Raw genomic sequence first — 26,463 nt, forward strand, 5'->3', positions numbered from 1 at the left:
AGACTGGGATTTTGCCAGAAAGAGGAAGACTGATTGAAAGGCAGGCACTCCATGGATTAAGGTCTCAAGGAGGTTTAAGAATGGTTAAGGTGGCCAGGCGGGGTGGCTCACGCCTGTATCCCAACACGTTGGGAGGCTGAGGTGGGTGGATCACCTGAGGTCAGAAGTTTGAGACCAGCCTGGCCAATATGTTGAAACCCTGGCTCTACAAAACATACAAAAATTAGCCAGGTGTGGTGGCGGGTGCCTATAATGCCAGCTACTCAGAAGACTGAGGCAGGAGAATCTCTTGAACCCAGGAGGCAGAGGTTGCAGTCAGCTGAGATTGCACCACTGTACTCCAGCCTGGGCGACAGAGCAAGACTCTGTTTAAAAAAAAAACACACACACACAATGGTTAAGGTAAGAGTAGCTGAACAAGAAAGCTGGAAGGGAGAGCAGATTTGCAACAATTAATAATAAATGCATTGGCTGGGCACCATGGCTCACTTCTGTAATCCCAGTGCTTTAGGAGGCCAGGGTGGGAAGATCACTTGAGGCCAGGAGTTTGAAGCCAGCCTGGGCAGTGTAGCAAGGCCTTATCTCTACTAAGAATTTAAAAAGTGGCCGGGTATGGTGGCTCATGCCTGTAATCCCAAAACTTTGGGAGGCCAAGACGGGCAGATCACCTGAGGTTGGGAGTCAAAAATAAAAAATTAGCTGAGTGTAGTGGCACATGCCTGTAATCCCAGCTACTTGGGAGGCTGAGGCAGGAGAATTGCTTGAACCTGGGAGGGGGAGGTTGCAGTGAGCCAAGATCACGCCACTGCACTCCAGCCTGAGCAGTAAGAGCGAAACTCCGTTCCCCCAACAAAAAAAAAAAACAGGCATTGTGGTGCGCACCTGTAACCTCAGCTACTAGGGAAGCTGAGATGGGGCTGTCACTTAAGCCCAGGAGTTCGAGGTTGCAGAGCTTTGATTGTGCCACTGCACTCCAGTCTGGACAACAGAACAAAACACTGTCTAAAAAGAAAAAAAAAGAATTCATGCCATAGTGCTCAGGAATTATTTTCTGACTACTGTATATTTACTTGTGCTATGCAGTAGAATTCAACTGTAGGTATTTTACAGAAAAGAATTCTACATTTAGAGGACATTCCATTCGCACAAGCCCACCTGCGTAGCATCTTATAGATGTTTGTGTCAAAATTTGTTCTTTCTTTAGGATGTATATTATGAGTTTGTACTCAATGGTATAAAGTTTGTTTCATATTATGGTAATATATTTTTCCCTATCCTCAAGGTATTTTCTATAAATATATGAGACAGCTGTGAATGTAAAGGAAATTAGCCTTTCTCCTTAATTCTATTTCATCGTAAATACAAGTTTCTAAAGATAGGCACATTCCTGTCTTAAGGAATATCTAATCTCGTCTTCTTTCCAAATAGAGTTTCATGTTAACTTTTGGTTTTTTTTGAGACAGAGTCTCGCTTTGTCCCCCAGCCTGGAGCGCGATGCACTGCAGCCTTCGCCTCCCAGGTTCAAGCGATTCTCCTGCTTCAGCCTCCCGAGTAGCTGGGATTACAGGTGCCCGCCACGATGCCTGGCTAATTTTCATATTTTTAGTAGAAACGGTGTTTCACCATGTCAGCCAGGCTGCCCTTAAACTCCTGACCTCATGATCTGCCCACCTCAGCCTCCAAAAGTGCTGGGATTACAGGCGTGAGCCACCACACCTGGCTCATATTAACTTTCATATTAACAGGTTTTGATTATCACCTAACCAGATACAATATGTAAAAATCTTGAGCCAGGCGCGGTGGCTCATGTCTGTAATCCCAGCACTTTGGGAGGCCGAGGCGGGTGGATCACCTGAGGTCAGGAGTTCAAGAACAGCCCAGCCAACATGGTGAAACCCTGTCTCTACTAAAAAAAAAAAAATCTAGTAATATTCCTAAAAGAATATTTAGTGGGGTGGGTGCAGTGGCTCACATCTGTAATCCCGGCACTTTGGGAGGCCGAGGCAAGTGGATCACGAGATCAGGGGATCGAGACCATTCTGGCCACTATGGTGAAACCCCATCTCTACTAAAGTACAAAAAATTAGCTGGGCGTGGTGGCGAGTGCCTGTAGTCCCAGCTACTCAGGAGGCTGAGGCAGGAGAATGGCGTGAACCCAGGAGGCGGAGGTTGCAGTGAGCTGAGATCACGCCACTGCACTCCAGCCTGGCGACAGAATAAGACTCCGTCTCAAAAAAAAGAAAGAATAGAACAATATTTAGTGAACATAGAATGACAGGAAAAGCGTATCAATTCTCATGTTTACTTTGTTCTCCTGGAGTTTACCTAAATATTTCATTCACATTTACAGTTATTCAGCTTCTAAATTGTAGTTTGCTTTTTGGCAAAGTGTATTTTCTCGCTCATGCTCAAGTCGGTGCTAAAATGAAGCGAAGAGGTGGTGTGTAATAGACATTGTCTCTGAAATTGTATTCATATTAAAGATTAAATAATTCTGGTCTAAGAAGAGGAAAAAACATTTGGCCCAGAAAACCTTCAAATCATGGTTTTATGTAGACCATTGGCAACAATGTGGAATAAAAAAAAATTAGTTCAGATATTTTTTTTTCTTTACAGGAGACTTAATGGAGCATTTAGTTCCCCATCCTGAATTCAAGATGCTGAGTATTCGTAACGTGCCTCACATGTCTGAGAATTCATTGGCATACAGCACATTTACTTGGGCTGGCCTGCTCAAGCATTTGAGACAGATGCTCATTTCTAATGCAAAGATGGAAGAAGGTAAAGAGTAGTCCAAAATATGCAGCCCACAAACTGGAAAAAGTGTCCGTCCTGGAGTCTCTATATTGAGACTGTATACTGGCTTGGAGTAGTTGAGATAATGGACCTTTCTTCCGGCTAGGGAGACTCCGGCAGAAACTCACCAGGGCATCCTAGGAGGGTTTCTTAATCACTTCACAGTTTCATTACCAAAAGACATTTCAAATGAGTGCCAGATTTTTTTTTTAATCAAAGTAATGAACATAGTTTAAAAAATCAAGTAGCCAAAACTCACTTAAATATATACTTAAATCCATATATTGCACTGTATTTAAAGTATATCTTACTTTTTTTTTTTTTTTTTTGAGACTGAGTCTCGCTCTATCACCCAGGCTGGAGTGCAGTGGCGCCATCTTGGCTCACTGCAACCTCCACCTCCCGGGTTCACGCCATTCTCCTGCCTCAGCCTCCCGAGTAGCTGGGACTACAGGCGTCCACCACTGCACCCAGCTAATTTTTTATATTTTTAGTAGAGACGGGGTTTCACCATCTTAGCCAGGATGGTCTCAATCTCCTGACCTCATGATCCGCCCATCTCAGCCTCCCGGAGTGCTGGGATTACAGGCGTGAGCCACCGCGCCCGGCCAATTATATCTCAGTTTTTTAAAAGGTCAAGTAATGGGCCAGGTATGGTGGCTCATACCTGTAATCCTAGCACTTTGGGAGGCCAAGGCAGGAGAAGCGCTTGAGCCCAGGAGTTCGAGACCAGCCTGGGCAACATGGCAAAACCCCTCTACAAGAAATATAAAAAGTTATCTGGACATGGTGACATGGGCCTGTATTCCCAGCAACTTGGGAGACTGAGGTGGGAGAATCACCTGAGCCTGGGAGGTCAAGGCTGCAGTGAGCTGTGATCACACCACTGCACTTCAGCCTGGGTGACAGTGAGACCCTTTCTCAGAAAAAAAAAAAGAAAAAAGTTAAGTAATGTCTGGTATGATTTTATGACAAGGAAAACAGCAATCCTACACCTCCCCATTACACAGATGAAACTACTTTCAACGTCTTTAGCTATTTCATCTAGAATTTTCCTCCATAGTTATAAATGTTTTACTTATGTTGTTATCTCTTGCATTCCTAGTGTGAAAATTGAGAATTGGGCTGGGCATGGTAGCTAATGCCTGTAATCCCAGCACTTTGGGAGGCCGAGGTGGTGGATCACCTGAGGTCAGGAGTTCAAGACCAGCCTGGCCAACATGGTGAAACCCCTTCTCTACTAAAAATACAAAAAAAATTAGCCAGGCATAGTGGCAGGCACCCGTAATCCCAGCTACTTAGGAAGTTGAGGCAGGAGAATTGCTTGAACCTGGGAGGCAGAGGTTGCAGTGAGCTGAGATAGTGCCACTGCATTCCAGCCTGGATGATAAGAGTGAAATTGCATCTCAAAAAAAAAAAGAAAATTGAGAATTGAATCATCTTACACTCCCTCTACACACACACATACACACACACATTCCCACATTCATATATATATATATATACTGACACGTATGTGCACACTCACATACACACACTCATATTTACCTTCATCCTTTCTCCTAACATACTTGGGAGTTAGATCAGTTTTCAATGTTTGTATTACTTTTGCTGTGTAAATATTAATTCATAGTAGAGCCTTGTACTGTTTACATAGATTATATTTTTTTGTGTGTACAATTTATTTTTCCCTCCTGGAGTTGTTAATCATTGTATTTATTTGGTTGATATTCCCTGTACCTATCACCAATTTATCCTCAAACTTTTCTGTAAAAAATGAATCCCGGCCGGGCGCGGTGGCTCAAGCCTGTAATCCCAGCACTTTGGGAGGCCGAGATGGACGGATCACGAGGTCAGGAGATCGAGACCATCCTGGCTAACACGGTGAAACCCCGTCTCTACTAAGAAATACAAAAAAATAGCCGGGCGAGGTGGCAGCGCCTGTAGTCCCAGCTACTCGGGAGGCTGAGGCCGGAGAATGGCGTGAACCTCGGGAGGCGAGCTTGCAGTGAGCTGAGATCCCGCCACTGCACCTGCAGCCTGGGTGACAGCCAGACTCCATCTCAAAAAAAAAAAAAAAAAAATGAATCCCTTCTCAGATGTGGTGGCTCACTCCTGTAAGCTCAGCACTTTGGGAGGCTGAGGCAGGAGGATCGCTTGAGGCCAGGAGTTCAAAACCAGCTTGAGCAACAAAGCAAGACCCCATCTCTAAAAAGTAATTTAAAAAAAAATTAGCTGGCTCATCACGGTGGCTCACGCTTGTTATCCCAGCACTTTGGGAGGCCGAGGCTGACAAGATCAGGAGATCAAGACCATCCCATTAATACGGATGTAGTAGAAACCCCACCTCAGGTCAAGGTGGCTCAAGCCTGTAATCCCAGCACTTTGGGAGGCCTAGGACATGATCACTTAGGTCAGGAGATCGAGACCACCCTGGCTAACACGGGTGAAACCCTGTCTCTAAAAATACAAAACTAGGGGCTGGCGAGGTGGAGCCTGTAGTCCCAGCTACCGGGAGGCTGGAGGCAGGAGAATGGCGGAACCCGGGAGGCGGAGCTTGCAGTGAGCTGAGATCCGCCACAGCACTCCAGCCTGGGCAACAGAGCTTGTGACTCTCTCAAAAAAAAAAAAAAAAAAAAAAAGAAACCCACCTCTACTAAAAAATACAGTGCAAACTCCAGCCAGGCACATAGCACACACCTGTAATCCCAGCTACCCAGGAGCTGAGGCAGGAGACCCCTTGAACCCGGGAGGCAGAGTTTGCAGTGAGTCGAGATAGCTACTTCGGGCCTCCAGCCTTAAGGCAACAGAGCTGAGACTCTGTTCAAAAAAATTAGCTGGGCATAGTGGTATGCATTCTCGGCCCCAGCTACTTTGGGATTTGGGTGGGGGCAGGAGAATCCTCTTTCTTCAACCAAGGGGTTTGAGTTTAAAATGAGCCATGATCATGCCACTGCACTCCAGTCTGGGCAACAGAGCAAAACCCTGTCTCAAAAACAAAAAAAAAAAAGAACTCCTTATCAATATTTTTGAACTCATCAGGTAATCGATTACTTCCATTATCTGCTTAGAGACATCCTTCTGGAAGGCCTTTATTCTATTCCCATTGTGGGACTGACTGCTGTCCAGGCTTGATAAGCAGCCAGTTTCTGCATTCTGCTTGCCTCATCCTGATTTATATCTGTACCTCCTAGATTTCAAATCTGCTTTCTTGATTTATTCCCTCATATTGATGGACCATACCTTTCAGGAGCTCCCTAAGAAAGAGTACAAGGAAAGTAAAGTGTTTGAGGCTGCCAACATCATTCTCAGCTGGGCTTAGTGGCTCACATCTGTAATTTGCCACTTTGGGAGGCCAAGGCATGGATCAAGAAGTCAGGATCGTAGACCTCCGCCCTGGCTAACACAGTGAAACCCTGTCTCTACTAAAAATACAAAAATACCACAGGGCGGGCGCTCATAGTCCCAGCTACTCAGGAGGCTAAGGCAGGAGAATCACTTGAACCTGGGAGGTGGAGGGAGGTTGCAGTGAGTCAAGATCGCGCCACTGCACTCCAGCCTTGGCGACAGAGTGAGACCCTGTCTCAAAAATAAATAAATAAAAATAAATAAATATCATCATTCTGTTCTGCCATTGCATTTGAATGATAGTTTGGCCAGGGATAGGATTCTAGGTTGGGAATCATTTTCTTTTCGCTGAGTATTTCGAGGCATTGCTCTATCATCTTCTCACTTGCAGCGTTGCTGTTGGGAAGTCTCATGTTGTTCTGATTCCCAATCCTATTTTGTTATCTCTTGAAGCTTTTAGGATTTTCTTTTTGTCCCCAGTATTCTGAACGTACTTGACATGGGTCTTTGGTTTATCTCAATAGAAGGTAAGTTTTTATCTACTTGGTTTACTGTTGCATCTTTGGAGCCTGGAACAGTAAACACTCAGTGATTATTTGCTGAGTTAGTTGCTCTGAGCACTGAATGGACCCTTATGGACGTTGCAGACTTGTGTGGGTTTCACAGTAAGGCGATCTGCCTGGCCATTTTGTTGTTGGGCTTCCAAATACCATATTCAGCGTATCTTATCTCTTGATCAGTTGCTTCCTCATCCATCTCTTTCCTGAACGCATGATAAGCCTGGCTGCCAGCCTCTTCAGAGCTGGACGGGGAAGACATGGACTGTTAAGCTTTCCTGCGAAAGCTTCTACTTTGTGACCTGGTTTTCCAAAGATTCTCTACAGGGCTGTGCCTGGTGTCACTGAGGCCAGAGCCTCCCAGGTTTAACCTTTTCACAGCAGAAACCTCCTTCTAGGGTAGAAGAGCACGCTCCCGCTGCCGCAGGGAGTGGGGAAGGGGCTCTCACTGCCTCTCAAACAGATTTTTAGTTAATCCTCCTGTTTTTTTTCCCACTTCGATTTTCTTTTTTCTTTTTTTTTTTAGATGGAGTTGCACTCTGTCACCCAGGCTGGAGTGCAGTGGCCTCATCTTGGCTCACTGCAACCTCCACCTCCCAGGTTCAGGTGATCCTCCCACCTTAGCCTTCCAAGTAGCTGGGACTACCAGTGTACCAATGTGTACCGCCACACCTAGCTAATTTTTGTATTTTTAGTAGAGATGGGGTTTTATCATGTCAGCCAGGCTGGTCTCAAACTCCTGACCTCAAGCGATCCGCCTGCCTCAAATTCCCAAAGTGCTGGGATTACAGACGTAAGCCACCATGCCCAGCCTTTTTTCCACTGTGAAAAGTGTCTGGTCTACTTCCAGGACCTCAACTGTGGGCAAACTTTTTAGCTTTTTCTTGTTGTGCAGTCAGTAACCAGTAGTTCATTTGCTCTCCAGCTTCCAAAATTTTGTTGCTGTTACATTCTCTCCTGTTCCCTTTTTTTCTTGTTTATGGTTATCCTTTTATTGATTAAGCAGGATCTGAGGAGAGAGTGGCAGGAAACTGACATGTTCAGTCTGTCATATGTAACTAGAAATCACTACTAGGTGTTAATAGCATACATTATACCACAGATTAAAATAAGTTAGGTTTTTATACTATGAGAGTAGATTTTCTCAACATTTATTTGTAATATCTTATGGATAAAATTATAGTGCCAGAGGTTTGGAGGTAAGCAAAAAGTTTACATGTAAAAATAGTGCTTCCTGAATTTTTTGGCCACAGTACCTGTTTTTCTAGCTATACCTGTTAATACGGTAAGGAACACAATGTTCCTTAGAGTCGTGTGAGACGTGCTGCTCTGAGCTCTCTTAGGTCAATAAACCACAGTTTGCTGAGTTCCCATGTGGAACTTTAGGGTGTCAACATTTTTTCTTTTTCTTTTTTTTTTTGGCGGAGGGGATGGAGTCGCTTTGTCACCCAGGCTGGAGTGCAGTGGCTCTCGGCTCACTACAACCTCTGCCTCCCGGTTGAAGCGATTCTTTTGCCTTAGCATCCTAAATAGTTGGGACTACAGGTGCGCACCACCATGCCCGTCTAATTTTTGTATTTTTTTAGTAGAGACGGGGTTTCACCATATTGGCCAGGCTGGTCTTAAACTGACCTCGTGATTCGCCCGCCTTGGCCTCCCAAAGTGCTGGGATTATAGGCATGAGCCACCGCGCCCGGCCGGGTGTCAACATTTTTTCACAGTTGTATAGTTTGAACATATAAATGTTTTCATACACGTGTATGAATAGTATATGAATAAATATATATATGGCATAAGCCTGGTTGAAGGATCTAGTTTTATAACTCTTCATATATTCTCTGCTCTGTGGGAAGATTTTGTGCGTTTTGTTTTTGAGACAGGTTTCACTCTCACCTAGGCTGGAGTGTAGTGGTGCAATCATAGCTCAGTGCGGCCTCAAACTCCTGGGCTCAAGTGATCCCCCGTTGCAGCTTCCTGTAGCTAGGACTACAGGTGTGTACCACCATAAGTGACTAATTTTGTTATTTATTTATTTAATTTTTGAAATGGAGTCTCACTCTATCGCCAGGCTGGAGTGCAGTGGCACAATCTTGGCTCACTGCAACCTCCGCCTCCCGAGTTCAGACGATTCCCCTGCCTCAGCCTCCTGAATAGCTGGGTCTACAGGCATGTACCACCTCGCCCAGCTAATTTTTGTATTTTTAGTAAAGACAAGGTTTCACCATGTTGGCCAGGATAGTCTCGATCTCTTGACCTCGTGATCTGCCCACCTCGGCCTTCCAAAGAGCTGGGATTACAGGCATGAGCCACCACACCCAGCCTAATTTCGTTATTTCTTTTATTTTTGGAGAGTTGGGGGTCTCACTATGTTGCCCAGGCTAGTCTTGAACCCCTGGTTTCAAGTGATCCTTTCACCTCAGCCTCTCAAAGTGCTGGGATTACAGGCATGAGCCTCCGCGCCTGGCCTCTATGTAAAGATTTACCCCATTTCTATCACCATCACTATCTGTTTCTACGTGTTCTACCTTTAGGGAGAATGTGTGATCCAGGAAGGAGCAAGGCAGAAGTTAATGACCCCCCGCCTTTTTTTCTTTTTGAGACGGAGTCTTGCTCTGTCGCGCAGGCTGGAGTGCAGTGGCACGATCTTGGCTCAGTGCAGCCTCTGCCTCCCGGGTTCAAACGATTATCCTGCCTCAGCCTCCCAAGTAGCTAAGATTACAGGCGCCTGCCACCATGCCCAGCTAAATTTTTTTTGTATTTTTAGTGGAGATGGGGTTTCACCATGTTGGCCAGGCTGGTCTTGAACTCCTCACCTCAAGTGATCCGCCTGCCTCAGCCTCCCAAAGTGCTAAGATTACAGGCGTGAGCCACCATGCCTGGCCTTGAAGTTAATGCCTTTCGTGACCTAGCTTTGGAAGTTATTTCTGCAACATCCTTTTGGTTAAGGTCAACCCTCTCCAGTGTGAGAGCATACTCCCCCAGGGCTTGAATACCAGGAAGGAAGCGAAGATGATTGGGGTCATGTTGGAGGCTGACTGCTGTTCTCTGCGCTGTCCCTAAGTCATGTCCTCCCACATGCACGGTACATTCTTCCCCTCCCAAGGCCCCCAATAGTTACATACCATTAGCACATTGGTCCAAAATCTTATCCTCCAAAAGCAGCATGGATTCATACTCCTCAAGTGAGACTTCTCGCACTGTCACCCAGGCTGGAGTGCAGTGGCACGATCACGGCTCTCTGTAGCCTCGACCTCCTGGGCTTAGGCAATTCTCCCCACTCAGTTTCTCCGGTAGCTGGAACTATAGGTGCATGCCACAGATGCCAGACTAATTTTTGTATTTTTTTTTAGAAGAGGAGACCACTATTTTGTCCAGGCTGGTCTTGAACTCCTGGGCTCAAGAGATCCTCCCACCATGGCGTACCAAAGTGCTAGGATTACAGGCATGAGCCATCACACCCATCCTAAGATATCTTGTACTCAAAGATAGCCCTTTGAGTACAATTTTTTGCCCCAACAAACTCTAGTGGAATAGGCATAGGAGAATTGATAGACCCTCCCTTTTAGACAGGAAAAATAATGCCTATAGTCCTAGATACATGGGAGGACAAGGCGGGAGGATCATTGGAGCCCCGGAGTTTGAGGCTGCAGTGAGCTATGATCACACATGTGAATAGCCACTGCACTCCAGCCTGGGTGGCATAACGAGACCCTGTCCAAAAAAAACTAACATACACATTCCACAAGACCATTTTCCTCCTCTCGTTCAGAGCCATTTATAAAATCTCTTGCTTTTGGGCTGGGTGCAGTGGCTCACGCCTGTAATCCCAGCACTTTGGGAGGCTGAGGCAGGCGGATCATTTGAGGTCAGGAGTTCGAGACCAGCCTGGCCAACATGGTGAAACCCCGTCTCTACTAAAAATACAAAAAAAAATTAGCTGGGTGTGATGGCACACACCTTTAATCCTGTCTACCCAGCTACTGGGGGAGACTGAGGCAGGAGAATCGCTTGAACCCGGGAGATGGAGGTTGCAGTGAGCCAAGATCACGCCACTTCACTTCAGCCTAGGCAACAGAGTGAGACTCCATCTCAGAAAACTAAGTAAATAAAATAAAATCTCTTGCTTTTTTTTTTTTCTTTTGGTAGGTATTGATTGGCATGTGCGGCCTCCTTTATCAGGACCTCCTTCTCTTAGTAAAATGTCTCTCAACAAGGACCTGCATTTTAACACTTCCATTGCTAACTTGGTCATTCTTCGTGGGAAAGATGTGCAAAGTGCAGATGTGGGTAAGAAATTCAGGTGAAAATTAAGATTTACATTTTGCACATGTACATGCTATATGGTACAAATGGTTTTTTAAAAGTCCCTGTATTCTTGGAGAAAGGAAAGTAATAACTATGTGTTTTAGTGGCAAAATTTGACCATGGTATCGGTTAGTGTGTGACTAGACACCAATATAGAAGTGGTTTAAACAAGATAAAAGTATAACTCCTTTAGCCGGGTGTGGTAGGACATGCATATAGTCCCAGTTACTTGGGAGGCTGAGGCAGAAGGATAGCTTGAACCTAGGAGGTCAAGGCTCCAGTGAGCCATCATTGTGGCACTGCCCTCCAGCCTAAGCAACAGAGCAAGACCCTGTCTCTATTTAAAAAAAAGAATTGTATTCTGAACATCTGGCTGCCCTGTCACCCGTACTTTCCCATCTGGCTGCCTCCTTATAGAAATGAGCAAAGAAGGACCTGCCTCCTTTCCTGTTTTGTTTTGTTGTTTTTTTTTTGTTTTTTTTTTTTTTTGAGACGGGGCTCACTCTGTTGCCCAGGCTGGAGTGCAGTGGTGTGATCTCGGCTCCCTGCAACCTCCGCCTCCCAAGTTCAAGCAGTTCTACTGCCTCAGCCTCCTGAGTAGCTGAGCTTACAAGTGTGCGCCACCACGCCTGACTAATTTTTGTATTTTTACTAGAGACGGGGTTTCTCCATGTTGGCCTGACTGGTCTCAAACTCCTGACCTCAGGTGATCCGCCCACCTCGGCCTCCCAAAGTGTTGGGATTATAGGCTTGAGCCACTGTGCCTGCCTGGCCAGGCATGCCTCCTTTTCTGAAAGTCCCATATCACACTTGAATTTCTGTCCCATTGACTGGGACTGAGTTCTGGGCCACACCTCACTGCAATTTCAGTTAAAGTTTAGGGGAATTGATACTAAGGAAGAAGGGGTGAACAGGAATTGCTAAGGAGCAGGAATTGCTGGACAACCAGTTGTATCTGTGACAAGCATTTTGTTACAAATTTTTCAGGAAGTTGAAAGAGCATTATTCTTTTTGTGTGTGTGTGAGACAGAATCTCATTCTGTCACCCAGGTTGGAGTGCCGTAGTGCAATCTCAGCTCACTGCAACCTCTGCCTCAGCCTCCCAAGTAGCTGGGATTACAGGCGTGCGCCACCACGCCTGATTGATTTTTGTATTTTTAGTACAGATGGGGTTTGACCATATTGACCAGGCTGGTCTCAAACTCCAGACCTCAAGTGATCCATCCGCCTCGGCCTCCCATAGTGCTGGGATTACAGGTGTGAGCCACTGTGCCTGGCTGAAAGGGCGTTATTCTTATTAGCCTTGTTTTTCTATGGCGATTTTCTGGGTTCATTTTATCATGACTTCAGCAAGTATCATGTTTGCTACTTCTTGTTGTGATACAAAGAAAACCAAGGCCTAGCATAGTGGCACGTATGTGTAATCCCAGCACTTTGGCAGGCTAAGTCAGGAGGCTCACTTGAGGCTAGGAGTTCGAAACCAGCCTGGACAACATAGCAAGACCCCATCTCTACAAAGAATTTTAAACTTTAGCCAAGTATAGTGGTGCACACCTGTAGTCCCAACTACTAGGGAGACTGAGGCAGGAGGATCACTTGAACCCAGGAGTTTGAGGCTGCAGTGACCAATGACGGTGGTGCCACTGCACTCCAGCCCGGGTGACAGAGTGAGACCCATTATCAAACAGAAAAAAGAAAACTGAACAATCTAGACCTTGTAATGTCCCTCAGAGAAAGAACAAATAATAGTATAAAATAGGGCCAGGCACAGTGGCTCTCACCTGTAATCCCAGCACTTTGGCAGAGGTGGGATGATTGCTTGGGCCCAGAAGTTTGACACCAGCTTGGGCAACATAGTGAAATGCCATCTCTACAAAAAATAAAAATATTAGGTGTGGTGGCATGGGCCTGTAGTCCCAGCTACTTGGGAGGCTGAGGTGGGAGGATCACTTAAGGGCAGGAGGTGAAGGCTGCAGTGAGAGCTGTGATAGTGCCTCTGCACACCAGCCTGGTGACTAAGATCCTGTCTCAAAAAAAAAAAAAAAAAAATAGCATTATATTACTTTTGGATAAATCGTCCATATTCATTGTATAGAAAAAAAAAGGGGGCCAGTGCAGTGGCTCATCCCTATAATCCTAGCACTTTGAGAGGCTGAGGCAGGTGGATCACTTGAGGCCAGGAGTTCGAGACCAGCCTGGCCAACATGGTGAAACCCCATCTCTACAAAAAGTACAAAAATTAGCTGGGCATGGTAGCAGGCACCTGTAATCCCAGCTACTTAGGAGGCTAAGGCGGGAGGATTGCTTGAGCCCAGGAAGTAGAGGTTGCAGTGAGCCAACATCATGCCACTGCACCCCAGCCTGGGCAACAGAGTGAGACCCTGTCTCAAAAAAAAAAAAAAAGTGTAATAATTCATACCTTTCAGAAAAGTGTTAAGAAGAATGCACACCACCATGTATAGCTAATTTTGTTTTTAGTAGAGACGAGGTTTTACTATGTTGCCCAGGCTGGTCTCGAACTCCTGAGCTCAAGCGATCTACCCTCCTCCGCCTCCCAAAGTGCTGGGAGTCACCGCGCCAGCCAACACAAGTTTTAAAAGGCAAAATAAAAGATCTCTGATGAAGTAAACAAGAAAATATCTGTTTGTTTATTCGTTTTCACAATTACTAATTTATGCTATAAAAAGACGGCTTATCTTGTTTTTACTCTAGAGGGATTTAAAGATCCAGCTCTCTACACTTCCTGGTTAGAACCTGTTAATGCTTTCAACGTGTGGAAAACCCAGCGGGCCTTTAGCAAGTATGAGAAGTCTGCAGTGTTGGTCAGCAATAGCCAGTTCTTAGTAAAACCACTTGATATGATTGTCGGGAAGGCATGGAATATGTTTGCTTCAAAGTAAGTATAAAATAAGTCTACAAACTTTTCTTTCTTTTTTTTTTTTTTTGAAACAGAGTCTCACTCTGTTGCCCGGGTTGGAGTGCAGTGGTATGACCTCGGCTCACTGCAAGCTCCGCCTCCCGGGTTTAAGCGATTCTCCTGCTGCAGCCTACTAAGTAGCTGGGATTACAGGCTCCCACTACCACCCCCAGCTAATTTTTATATTTTTAGTAGAGGCAGGGTTTCACCATGTTGCTCAGGCTTGTCTCGAACTTCTTTTTTTTTTGTCTTTTTTTTTTTTTTCCTTTTTGTGGAGAACGGAGTCTCGCTATATTACCCAGGCAGGTCTCGAACTCCTGGGCTCAAGCTATCCTCCCGCCTCTGCCTCCCTGAGAGCTGGGATTACAGGCGTGAGCCACCGCGCCCGGCCTTGTCTCGAACTTCTGACCTCGTAATCCGCCTACCTCGGCCTCCGAAAGTGCTGGGATTACAGGCATGAGCCACCGCGCACAGCAGCCTTTCTAATCTTTAAGCAGATACTGTAGCGTTAAAGCATGAGGTATGATCTTGAGGAAGCATGGTTACCACTGTGTAGGTGTGAAGGTGTGAAGCCTTGGGCACGTGACTTCAGGCTTCATTGCCTCATCTGTGTAAGAGGGTCCTAACTGAGGAAATTTCTGGTGAGGATTAGATAAGATAATCTTGTAAAACAGCTAGTACTGTGCCGGGCTAGTAAATGCTCATAATTGTTTGACGTTATTAAAGTAGAATTTTATTATAAAGCAGGGATAATAAGATAGTTTTCAAAAATAAGATCTGGCTGGGCACCGTGGCTCACACCTGTAATCCCAGCACTTTGGGAGGCTGAGGTGAGCAGATCAGCTGAGGTCAGGAGTTCAAGACAAGCCTGGCCAACATGGTGAAACCCCATCTCTATTAAAAATACAAAAATTAGCTTGGCATGGTGGTGGGTGCCTGTAATCCCAGCTACTTGGGAGGCTGAGGCAGGAGAATTGCTTGAATCCAGAAGGTAGAGGTTGCAGAGAGCCAAAACTATGCCATTGCACTCCAGCCTGGGCGACAAGAGTGAGACTCCATCTAAAAAAAAAAAATGAAATTAAAAAAAAAAAAAGGCCAGGTGCGATGGCTCACGCCTGTAATCCCAGCACTTTGGGAGGCCAAGGTGGGCGGATCACAAGGTCTGGAGATCGAGACCATCCTGGCTAACATGGTGAAACCCCATCTCTACTAAAAGTACAAAAAATCAGCTGGGTGTGGTGGTGGGCACCTGTAGTCTCAGCTACTCGGGAGGCTGAGGCAGGAGAATGGCGTGAACCCGGGAGGTGCAGCTTGCAGTGGGCCGAGATTGTGCCACTGCACTCCAGCCTGGGCGACAAGCAAGGCTCCGTCTAAAAGTAAAAATAAATAAATAGATAAATCCTTGGGAGACTGGAAGATCCTCATGTTCCTCAATAAGATATATGATTAAATTCAACTCAGTTTGATACTAAGAAATGTCTACTTCATACTAACATGTTTTAGCAGATTTCTTGATCTCTACCAGTTACTTAAGTCAAAGCAGAATTCTTCAAATGACTGGACAAGGCTTCTAACTATCTTTTTCTTTTTTTTTTTTTTTTGAGATGGAGTTTCGCTCTTGTTGCCCAGGCTGGAGTGTAGTGGTGTGATCTCGGCTCACTGTGACCTCTGCCTCCCGGGTTCAAGCGATTCTCCTGCCTCAGCCTCCCAAGTAGCTGGGATTACAGGCATGCCCCACTACACTCAGCTAATTTTTTTGTTTTTAGTAGAGACAGGGTTTCTCCATGTTGGTCAAACTCCTGACCTCAGGTGATCTGCCCGCCTTGGCCTCCCAAGGTGCTGGGATTACCAGCATGAGCTACTGTGCCCAGCCACCTATAACTTTCATTAGCTCGGATACCCCAGGGCCCAACCATCCTGCGTGTGACCAGTCCATAAAACCCCACTCGGGCTGGGCATGGTGGCTCACGCCTGTAATCCCAGCACTTTGGGAGGCCAAGGCTGGTGAATCACAAGATCAGGAGTTTGAGACCAGCCTGGCCAACATGGTGAAACCCCGTCTCTACTGAAAATACAAAAAGTAGTTGGGCATGGTGGCAGGCACCTGTAATCCCAGCTACTGGGGAGGCTGAGGCAGGAGAATGGCTTGAACCCAGGAGGTGGAGGTTGTGAGCAGAGATTGTGCCACTGCATTCCAGCCCAGGCAACAGTGCGAGACTCTGTCTCAAAAAAAAAACCCACTCCACAGGGCCATGAACTCCGTCCTTTTTTGGTGTCATTCCTGTCCTACTCTCATTAAATGGTAGCAGCCATTATGATGTCAATTTAATTCATGTCTGCCCTTGATACTCTTTTTGTACATGATTTTTGTGCCTCAGCACATTTGCAAGGAGCAGTCAGGCGTGGTGGCTCACGCTTGTAATCCCAGCACTTTGGAAGGCCAAGGCAGGTGGATCACTTGAAGCCAGGAATTCAAGACCAGCCTGGCCAACATGGTGAAACCCCACCTCTACTAAAAATACAAAAATTAGCCTGGTGTGGTGGCACGCACCTGTAATCCCAGCTACTTGGGAGGCTGAGTCACAAGAATTGCTTCAACTCAGGAAGCAGAGGTTACGGTGAGCCGAGATCACACCACTGTACTCCATCCTGGGTGACAGAGCAAAACCCTGTCTCAAAAAACAAACACACAAACAAAAAAGAAAGCATTTGTGGTGTGGGAGGGATTAAGAGGACCACCCTGGCATAACTACAAATTAAATGTCCTGAGAGCACCTGGGAGGCTTCACTCCATTCCTAGAACTGGATTGATGTGTTCTCTAGTTTCAAGCCTTATATGAAACTTCTCAGGTACTTTTCAGAGTTTATACTGAATATAGGGTGTTACGTATATACTGAGTAGATAGCCAGATCTGAACATGCTGCTCTTTCCTGGGTGCCTCTTCTTTGCCAATTTTTTGGACACTAAAAAAACAGGGAGCTTGACATAAATTTTGAAAGTTCAGGCCGGGCACGGTGGCTTATACCTGTAATCCCAGTAATTTAGGAGGCCAAGGCGGGTGGTTCACCTGAGGTCAGGAGTTCAAGACCAGCCTAATTAACATGGAGAACATGGAGAAACCCTGTCTCTACTAAAAATACAAAAGCAGCTGGGTGTGGTGGTGCATTCCTGTAATCCCAGCTACTCGGGAGGCTGAGGCAGTCGAATCACTTGAACCCGGAAGGCGAAGGTTGCAGTGAGTGGAGATCACGCCATTGTACTCCAGCCTAAGCAACAAGAGCAAAACTCTGTCTCTCTCTCACACACACACACACACACACACACACACACACACAAAAGAAAAAAGGAGGACTGGGCACGGTGGCTCACATTTGTAATCTCAGCACTTTGGGAGGCTGAGGCAGGTGGATCACGAAGTCAGGAGTTCGAGACCAGCCTGGCCAATATGGTGAAACCCTGTCTCTACTAAAAATACAAAAATTAGCTGGGCGTCATGGCATGTGCCTGCAGTCCCAACTACTCAGGAGGCTGAGGCAAGAGAATCGCTTGAACCTGGGAGGCGGAGGTTGCAGTGAGCCGAGATCACGCCACTGCACTCCAGCCTGGGCAACAGAGCGAGACTCAAAAAAAAAAAAAAAAAAAAAAAACGGGCCTGATGCAGTGACTCACGCCTATAATCCCAGCACTTTGGGAGGCTGAGTCGGGAGTTCAAGACTCTCCTGGCTAACATGGCGAAACCCCATCTCTACTAAAAACAAAAAATTAGCCCAGTGTGGTGGCAGGCACCTGTAATCCTGGCTACTTGGTGGGGGCTGAGGCAGGAGAATGGTGTGAACCCAGGAAGCGGAGCCTGCAGTGAACTGAGATTTGTCCACTGTACTCCAGCCTGGGCAATAGTGCAAGATTCTGTCTCAAAAAAAAAAGAAAAAAAAAAGTTCACTAATCTTTGGAGTAAACAAAGCAAATGTAAGACTTCTGAAAGATGTGATCTTCAAATGTTCATGAGCTAGAAAAGGTCTGTTTATTGTTGAAGAGCTACTCATTTGCCTGACATTTTTTATTTTGTAATTTCTGGGTTTTTTTCCACCAGAGCCTACATTCATCAGTACACAAAATTTGGAATTGAAGAGGAGGACTTTTTAGACAGTTTCACGTCATTAGAGCAGGTTGTTGCCAGTTACTGTAACCTCTGATCTTGAACAATGGGAAAAGTACCTTAGGGCATTTTTGGACTAAAATATTTTCAATACTATTTTCTCTGTAAAGTTTTCAAAGTTCCATTCTGTTAAAGTAACCACGTAGAATGCTGAGTCTGTTCTGCATACTATGCCCACAGAAAAGGAAGAAAACTTTTTAAATGGAGAATCGCATGTTTTTCAATGAAAACATCCACTTGGTATTTCATTTGTAAGAAAAAAATGGTGCTTTTCTAAAGAACTTTGGGGAAACAATTTGCTGAGATGTTGGGACTCTGGAACTACTCAAGAAAAGAGAATATTCTCTACATGTTCCTAAATCTTCCTTCTTTACTCCAAAAACAACTCACAAAGCATGAACCAAACTTTCACAGCATAATTTCAAGCTAAGGAATTGTAATTCTGTACTTAATATATTCATGTTTGAAATGAATGCTTTGAACCACAGGAGGGAGATGTTGTCAAATGCTACAGTGTGAACATGTATTTTGAATATTCTGTAACAGGGTAAGAGTTTCCACTCAAAGCAGCTATTTAAAAATAAATATGAGGATTTTGGTAATAAATGCTTATGCCTAACTACAAAAGCAAATAGGTAAATGTGTACTTAATGTGCTTTTCTTCAACTTTTTGGGCATGAGAAAATTGGGTCAGATTTTGTTTTGGATCCTGGAATGCCAGAGCAGAAATTGATTTTATTCAATTATTGCTTTAAAATTACTTATAATGGGCTGGGCATGGTAGCTCACATCTGTAATCCCAACACTTTGGGAGGGCAAGGTGGGAGGATCACTTGAGGCCAAGAGTTTGAGACCAGCCTGAGCAATACAGTAAGACCCCCATCTCTACAAAACAAAATTTTTTTTTTTTTTTTTTTTTTTTTTTTGAGACGGAGTCTCGCTCTGCCGCCCAGGCTGGAGTGCAGTGGCCAGATCTCGGCTCACTGCAAGCTCTGCCTCCCGGGTTCACGCCATTCTCCTGCCTCAGCCTCCTGAGTAGCTGGGACTACAGGCGCCCGCCACCTCGCCCGGCTAGTTTTTTGTATTTTTTAGTAGAGACAGGGTTTCACCGTGTCAGCCAGGATGGTCTCGATCTCCTGACCTCAAAACAAAATTTTTAATTAGCTGGGTGTAGTGGCAGACACTTGTGGTCTGAGCTACTCTGGAAGTTTGGGTGGGAGGATCACTTGAGCCCTGGGAGGTCGAGGCTGCAGTGAACTGATATTGTGCCTCTGCACTCCAGCCGGGGTGACAGAGTAAGGCTGTCTCAAAAAAAAAAAAAAAGAAATTACTTACAGGTATTCAGCTGGTATGGATGATGGTTATATGCTTTTCAGTAAAAGGGATAAGAATTTTCACCTAAATTTTTCACTAAGTTAAGAAAATTATCACCAAGGAAATATAATTACTTGATGAAATTGACACACAAGATACGGGTTTCACCCAAGACAAAACATGCTTGGAAATTGACAACTGAGTTTGAAGGGAATGTTGTATTTCCATAAAACACATCACATGCAATATATTAACGAATGTAAAATGAGCAACAAATAGGAACATTTGCCCTTTCTGCCAAATCTACCAGTAGTGACTTTTATATGGAAAAATGACAGTTCACAGCTTCACTGGTTCTTCCTTTTCTTTCCATATGGAAATGATTACCTTTTTGCTGTTTTTCTTATCAACTGTTGCTATGATTTAAAATACTGAACCATATCTTATTTCTAAGGAATGTAAAAAGTGGTCTGTTCTGCTGCTAAAAGGCACACCCCACTGCTGCATTTCGTTAACCCAAGTATACTTGAAAAATAATTAGATCATAATTTTTACAAAACAAGTTAAAGTAATTGTTTAAGCATTGAAGAGATCCACAGACTGAAACAATTTCCCAGACTAAACCAGCACTCATGAAGATCTGTAACTGAGTGTCTCACCAGGGGTCAATGCGATTCTGAGGAACCTTGCTAGAAGTTAACTTGAAAGAAAGTCATAAGTTGAAATCATTTGATATTTGAGAAAATTCATGAGGTACCAATAGGGGCAAGTATATTTCTAATTTGGCAACTCATGGAATCATTAGCAGGTGAATATTAGAAGCAAATCCCAACTAGACAGAGCTCTGGGTCCATTTGCTTATGCTATTTGACCCTTTTTTATGATCCACAACTGCATTATTTGATATGTAAGGTTACCTATTATATATATATATGTGTGTGTGTGTGTGTGTGTGTGTGTGTGTATATATATATATATTTTTTTTTTTTTTTGGAGACAGGGTCTCGCTCTGTCACCCAGGCTGGAGTGCAGTAGCATGATCTCAGCTCACTGCAGCCTCAACCTCCCAGCTCAAGCAATCCTCCCACCTTAGCCTCACTAATAACTGGGACTATCGGTGTGCACCACCATGCCCAGCTAATTTTTGTATTTTTGGTACAGATGAGGTTTCCCCATGTTGCCCAGGCTGGTTTCAAACTCCTAGGCTCAGGCCATCCACCTGCCTCGGCCTCCCAAAGTGCCGAGATTACAGGCATGAGCCACCATACCTGGCCAATACCTAAATATTTTAAAGCTTGGGTTAAAACATTTACATGGAAAATAATTTTTTCTTGTCTACTTGGAATAACAAAATTTTTGCTCTTAAAGTTGTGATTTTAAGTTAAAAATTAACACCAAGATGCTGATGTCAAAGCTTCCAAATGGGGTGGCATTGAAAATGTACTTTGATTTGTGTGGAGATAATGGCCAGTCAGCCAGGACAACATTGGCTGTCTTAGCTCCTGGGCGCACAGATCCAGAAAACTTTGAAAGTGTAATTTCTTAGATTGTGAGGTAACTGGCATATTATGTTGTCAGACATTATCCTGCAGAGCCAGAATGCACCCCTATGGACAATGAGCACAGTGTGAATGCAAACTCTTTCTTATTGTCAAACTCTTTCTCTCTTATCTTCCCCAATCTGTGCTTTTCTCAAGAGTTTAAGCTGGCCGGGCGCGGTGGCTCAAGCCTGTAATCCCAGCACTTTGGGAGGCCGAGACGGGCGGATCACGAGGTCAGGAGATCGAGACCATCCTGGCGAACACGGTGAAACCCCGTCTCTACTAAAAAATACAAAAAACTAGCCGGGCGAGGCGGGGGGCGCCTGTAGTCCCAGCTACTCGGGAGGCTGAGGCAGGAGAATGGCGTAAACCCGGGGGGCGGAGCTTGCAGTGAGCTGAGATCCGGCCACTGCACTCCAGCCCGGGCGACAGAGCCAGACTCCGTCTCAAAAAAGAGCTTAAGCTGTAGAACCTGTTTTTTCCCATGCATTCGCCACTTCCAGCCCTGGGATGTCCCCGAAAACTCTCCTCCCCCATCGGCCGTTACTATTCCATCTACAACATCTTTCAACATCTTTCTCCTATATTTTACCCATCACTTAGAACTCACTAAGTATGCCAACAATTCACTATTATCAGTCAATTCATCCATTCAACCAGTATCTATTCAGTGCCAGGCACTGAGGAAGACGTTAGGGATACAGGGATCAGTGCTACCTTGTCTGAAGGAAGAAGCTTCTTGGGATGTTTAGTGCTACAATTCTAGCGTCCTAATTATTGCTTGTTATCTTGCCTGTGTGCATATTCACATTTTTTCCAGGAAAGGATGTGGTCCAAGAAAGAACAGTGAACTCAGAGCTCTGGTCTGGGCTAGACTTAAGTGTTGAAATGTCTCTTCACTGGCTCCGTAGGCTCTATAAACTCTGCTTTGCAGTGTACATACCAGTGATTCTTCTCCTGACCACCATGTGTATCACACTTGAATTCCTGTCCAAAATTTTCTTTTAAAACATACTGCATATGTCCCTAACCCACTGTCTTCTCTACTGAGCCCTAAGTTTGGCAGATACCCCTTTCTTGTTCTGCCACCTACCCACCAAATATAGCTTTAACCACTAGCTTGCCATTTTGGGCCAATAATCTTTTATTTTATTTTATTTTATTTATTTTATTTGTTTTTTTTTTTGAGATAGGGTCTCACTCTCTTGCCCAAGCTGGAGTGCAGTGGTGCAATAATGGCTCACTGCAGCCTCAACCTCCGAAGCTCAAGTGATCCTCCTGCCTCAGCCTCCTGAGTAGCTGGGGCTACAGTGATACACCACTACACTTGGCTAAATTTTTTATTTTTAGTAGAGACGAGGTCTGACTATGTTGCCCAGGCTGGTCTCAAACTTCGAGGCTCAAGTAATTCTCCTACCTTGGCCTCCCAATGGCCCTCCCTCCTGGGATTACAGGTGTGAGCCACCGTGCCTGGCCAACCAACAGTCATTTATGTGAAGAGATATTTCCTCAACTATATCAATCATACTGTTTCCTATGGGTTTGAGGAATGTGAGCTAAAAGAAAACTGGCTTTAGCCAGGCACGGTGACACATGCCTGTAATCCCAGCACTTTGGGAGGCTGAGGCGGGTGGATCACCTGAGATCGGGAGTTCGAGACCAGCCTGGCCAACATGGTGAAACCCCAGCTCTACTAAAAATACAAAAAATTTGCTGGGTGTGGTGATGCACATCTGTAATTCCAGCTACTCGGGAGGCTGAGGCAGGAAAATTGCTTGAACCCGGGAGGCGGAGGTTGCAATGAGCTAAGATCGTGCCACTACATTCCAGCCTGGGTGACAGAGCAAGACTCCATCTCAAAAAAAAAAAAAAAAAAAAAAGCAAAAAACCGGCTTTATATTTTTAACTAAATAACTTCCTACTCCTACACCCTAAAATGTCTCAGATGATGCAATGTCAATCTTATTAATAGATGGAAAACCATTTCCGCAAGCAGGAATGCTTGCACAAGGAGTTAAGATAAACAACGTAAATATTTCAAGTTTCTGGGAAACATAATGTCAGGTCAGTGTATGGTGTTCCAGCTGTGGAAAAGGGGAAAAGATACAAAGTCCTAACCATTTAGACTCTAGGGAGCTAGTGAAACAGGAAGAGATGAAAAGAAAGATCGGGGAATTGATGATGCCCTCAAAGAACCGCTAAAAAAGAAACTTGATGGGTTTTAAATTATAAACTTTACCTAATATAAACCAAAAATAAAATTCTAAGCCTTCGAACATCTGAATGGATCCCTCATGTTGGCAAGGGCATTCCAAAGCTAACCTGAAAGGCCATGACGGAAAGGGGGTGGGGTCCAAAATTCCCTTTTGGAATTCCTGATAGAACAGACTCTTAAGTCTGGTAACAAACATTTACACTCATTGTTCTCTCCTTCCAAAGCCTGCTACCTGGAGGCTTCATCTGCATAAAACCTTCCTCTCCACAACCCCTTATCTTAACCCAGACATTCCAAAGTTTTTACACAATAATGTAACTCTTTCAGCCCATTAACATTTTTTTTTTGAGACAGTCTTGCTCTGTCACCCAGGCTGGAGTGCAGTGGTGTGATCTCGGGTCACTGCAACCTCTGCCTCCCAGGTTCAAGCGATCCTCCTGCCTCAGCCTCCTGAGTAGCTGGGATTACAGGCCCATGCCAAAACACCCAGCTTTTTTTTAGTAGAGATGGGGTTTAGTAGAGACGAGGCCTCCCAAAGTACTGGGATTATAGCCATGAACCACCGTGCCTGGCCTTCATTATTATTATTTTTGAGACAGTCTCACTTTGTCGCCCAGGCTGGAGTGCAGTGGTGCAATCATGGCTCACTGCAGCCTTGACCTCCTCCGGCTCCAGCCATCCTCCCACCTCTGTCTCCCGAGTAGCTGGGACCACAGCTGTGTGCCACAACGCCCTGCTAATGTTTGTATTTTTTGCACAGACAGGGTTTTCTTCATTTTTACCAGGCTGGTCTCAAACTCCTGAGCTCAAGCAATCCACCTGCCTCAGCCTCCCAAAGTGCTGGGATTACAGACATGAGCCACCGCACCTGACCTCACTTTTTCTTTCCTTTTTTTTTTTTTTTTTTTTGAGACAGAGTCTCAGTCTGTCACCCAGGCTAGAATGCAGTGGCACAATCTTGGCTCACTGCAACCTCTACCTCCTGGGCTCAAGCAATCCTCCCACCTCAGCCTCCTGAATAGCTGGGACTACAAGCAGGCACCACCATGCTTGGCTAATTTTTAAATATTTTGTAGAGACGAGGTTTCATTATATTGTCCAGGCTGGTCTCAAACTCCTGGGCTCAAGTGATCTTCCCACTTCAGCCTCCTAAAGTGCTGGGATGACAGGTGTGAGCAACTGTGTCCAGCCCTTTTTTATGCTTTTTGAAACATAGCAAGTAAATTGTTCGTTGTTACTGTTTTTGAGACAGTTTTGCTCTTGTTGTCCAGACTGGAGTGCAATGGTGCAATCTCGGCTCACCGCAACCTCTGCCTCCTGGGCTCAAATGATTTTGCCACCTCAGCCTCCTAAGTAGCTGGGATTACAGGCATGCGCCACCACGCCCAGCTAATTTTGTATTTTTAGTAGAGACGGGGTTATTCCATGTTGGTCAGGCTGGTCTCAAACTCCCAACCTCAGGTGATCCACCCGCCTCGGCCTCCCAAAGCGCTGGGGTTATAGGCATGAGCCACCGAGACTGGCAGTAAATTGTTTTAAAATTAGATATATGGGTTGCAGTGTAGTTCTATGAGACACGCTGTTCTAAACATTTCAGGAGCAAACTGCTGGGAATTGTGGCAACTGGAGTTGAACAGAATTTGTCCTTACTAGGTGAGAGGTCATGGGAACATGATAGTAAGAAACATGACATAAGGCAAAAGATGGGAGTTTCCTTTCTGATGAAAAAAGGCCTTTGCTTAAGCTCGACTCTTGCGATGAGTATGAAAGAGGCAGGATGTGAGCTTAATTCAACAAACATGCACTGAACACCTGCAAGGAAGGACACTGTGCTAGGAAGGGTAATAATGAGTTAGACCTGGCCTCCGGCCACTAGGAGGCCACCACTTGGCATATTCTTTGCTGCAGAGCATATACCTGACTCATGGGAAAGACTCCATGTTTACTGAACAGATTAACATCAACGTCTAAAAACTCTGGAGGAAGAAATGTAAAGCAGCAACACTACAGGCACACAGTGAATTAAGCCCTTAAAGGCCCCATTATGAGACAATTTGAAGAGTGGAGGAATGTCTGGTAAATCAGAAGATGGTAATAAGTAGTAGTAGTAAGAGACATCTTTGGGCCAGTCACGGTGGCTCACACCTGTAATCCCAGCACTTTGAGGGGTTGAGGTAGGCAGATCACTTGAGGCAAGGAGTTTGAAACCAGCCTGGCCAACATGGTAAAACCCATCTCTACTAAAAATACAAAAATTAGCCTGGCATGGTATATTTCACCAGTCCTGTGCACTTTGGGAGGCTGGGAGGTGATTTCTGAGGAAGTCAGGGAGTTCGAGACCAGCCTGGCCAATATAGTGAAACCATGTCTCTACTCAAAATACAAAACTTAGCAAAGTGTGGTGGCTTGCACCTATAATCCAGCTACTCTGGAGGTGGAGGCATGAGAATTGCTTGAGCCTGGGGTGGCGGAGGTTGCAGTGAGCCAAGATCGCCAGTGCACTCCAGCCTGGACAACAGAGTGAGATTCCCTGTCTTTTTTTTTTTTTGAGACGGATTCTGCCGCCCAGGCTGGAGTGCAGTGGTCGATCTCAGCTCACTGCAAGCTCCTCAGCCCGGTTCACGCCATTCTCCTGCCTCAGCCTCCCGAGTAGCTGGGACTACAGGCGCCCGCCACTGCGCCCGGCTAGTTTTTTGTATTTTTTAGTAGAGACGGGGTTTCACCGTGTTAGCCAGGATGATCTCGATCTCCTGACCTTGTGATCCGCCCGTCTCGGCCTCCCAAAGTGCTGGGATTACAGGCTTGAGCCACCGCGCCCGGCCGAGACTCTGTCTTTAAAAAAAAAAATTATTCTGTAAATTGTCACACAGATGGGGTTTAGGAACTCCTGGACAATCCAGGTTCATCCAGGTGGCACAGGAAGAAGGGAGAAATTAAAGATTAACTTTGGGGTCTTGACTGTCTCAACATTTTCTTTTTTTTTCTTTTTTTTTTTTTTTGAGACGGAGTCTCGCTCTGTCGCCCAGGCTGGAGTGCAGTAGCGCGATCTCGGTTCACTGCAAGCTCTGCCTCCCGGGTTTACACCATTCTCCTGCCTCAGCCTCCCCAGTAGCTGGGACTACAGGCGCCTGCCACCTCGCCCGGCTAGTTTTTTTTTTTTCGTGTTTTTTAGTAGAGACGGGGTTTCACCGTGTTAGCCAGGATGGTCTCAATCTCCTGACCTCGTGATCCGCCCGTCTCGGCCTCCCAAAGTGCTGGGATTACAGGCTTGAGCCACCGCGCCCGGCCAACTGTCTCAACATTTTCTAATGAA

At 45.4% G+C, this 26,463-nt stretch overlaps 1 protein-coding gene across 12 annotated transcripts in view; it reads left to right on the forward strand.

Moving 5' to 3' along the window:
• The window catches only part of TUBD1 (tubulin delta 1), a 32,013-nt gene extending 13,301 nt beyond the window's left edge, over positions 1-18,712 (forward strand). For 9 of the 12 annotated variants that reach the window (XM_031657495.1, XM_031657496.1, XM_031657503.1 and 6 more), the window contains 4 exons: positions 2,617-2,781; positions 10,848-10,988; positions 13,719-13,902; positions 18,015-18,712. In XM_031657495.1, coding sequence (XP_031513355.1) covers positions 2,617-2,781; positions 10,848-10,988; positions 13,719-13,902; positions 18,015-18,117 — 593 coding nt within the window. In that variant the 3' untranslated portion in view covers positions 18,118-18,712. The remainder of the gene's footprint in view (positions 1-2,616; positions 2,782-10,847; positions 10,989-13,718; positions 13,903-18,014) is intronic. The other 3 variants (XM_031657500.1, XM_031657497.1, XM_031657498.1) reach the window with 3 other exon arrangements.
• The last annotated feature ends 7,751 nt before the right edge of the window (positions 18,713-26,463 follow it).

The sequence above is a fragment of the Papio anubis genome, chromosome 17 (genome assembly GCF_008728515.1).
Source record: "Papio anubis isolate 15944 chromosome 17, Panubis1.0, whole genome shotgun sequence".
In the NCBI taxonomy this organism is placed as follows: Eukaryota; Metazoa; Chordata; class Mammalia; order Primates; family Cercopithecidae; genus Papio; species Papio anubis.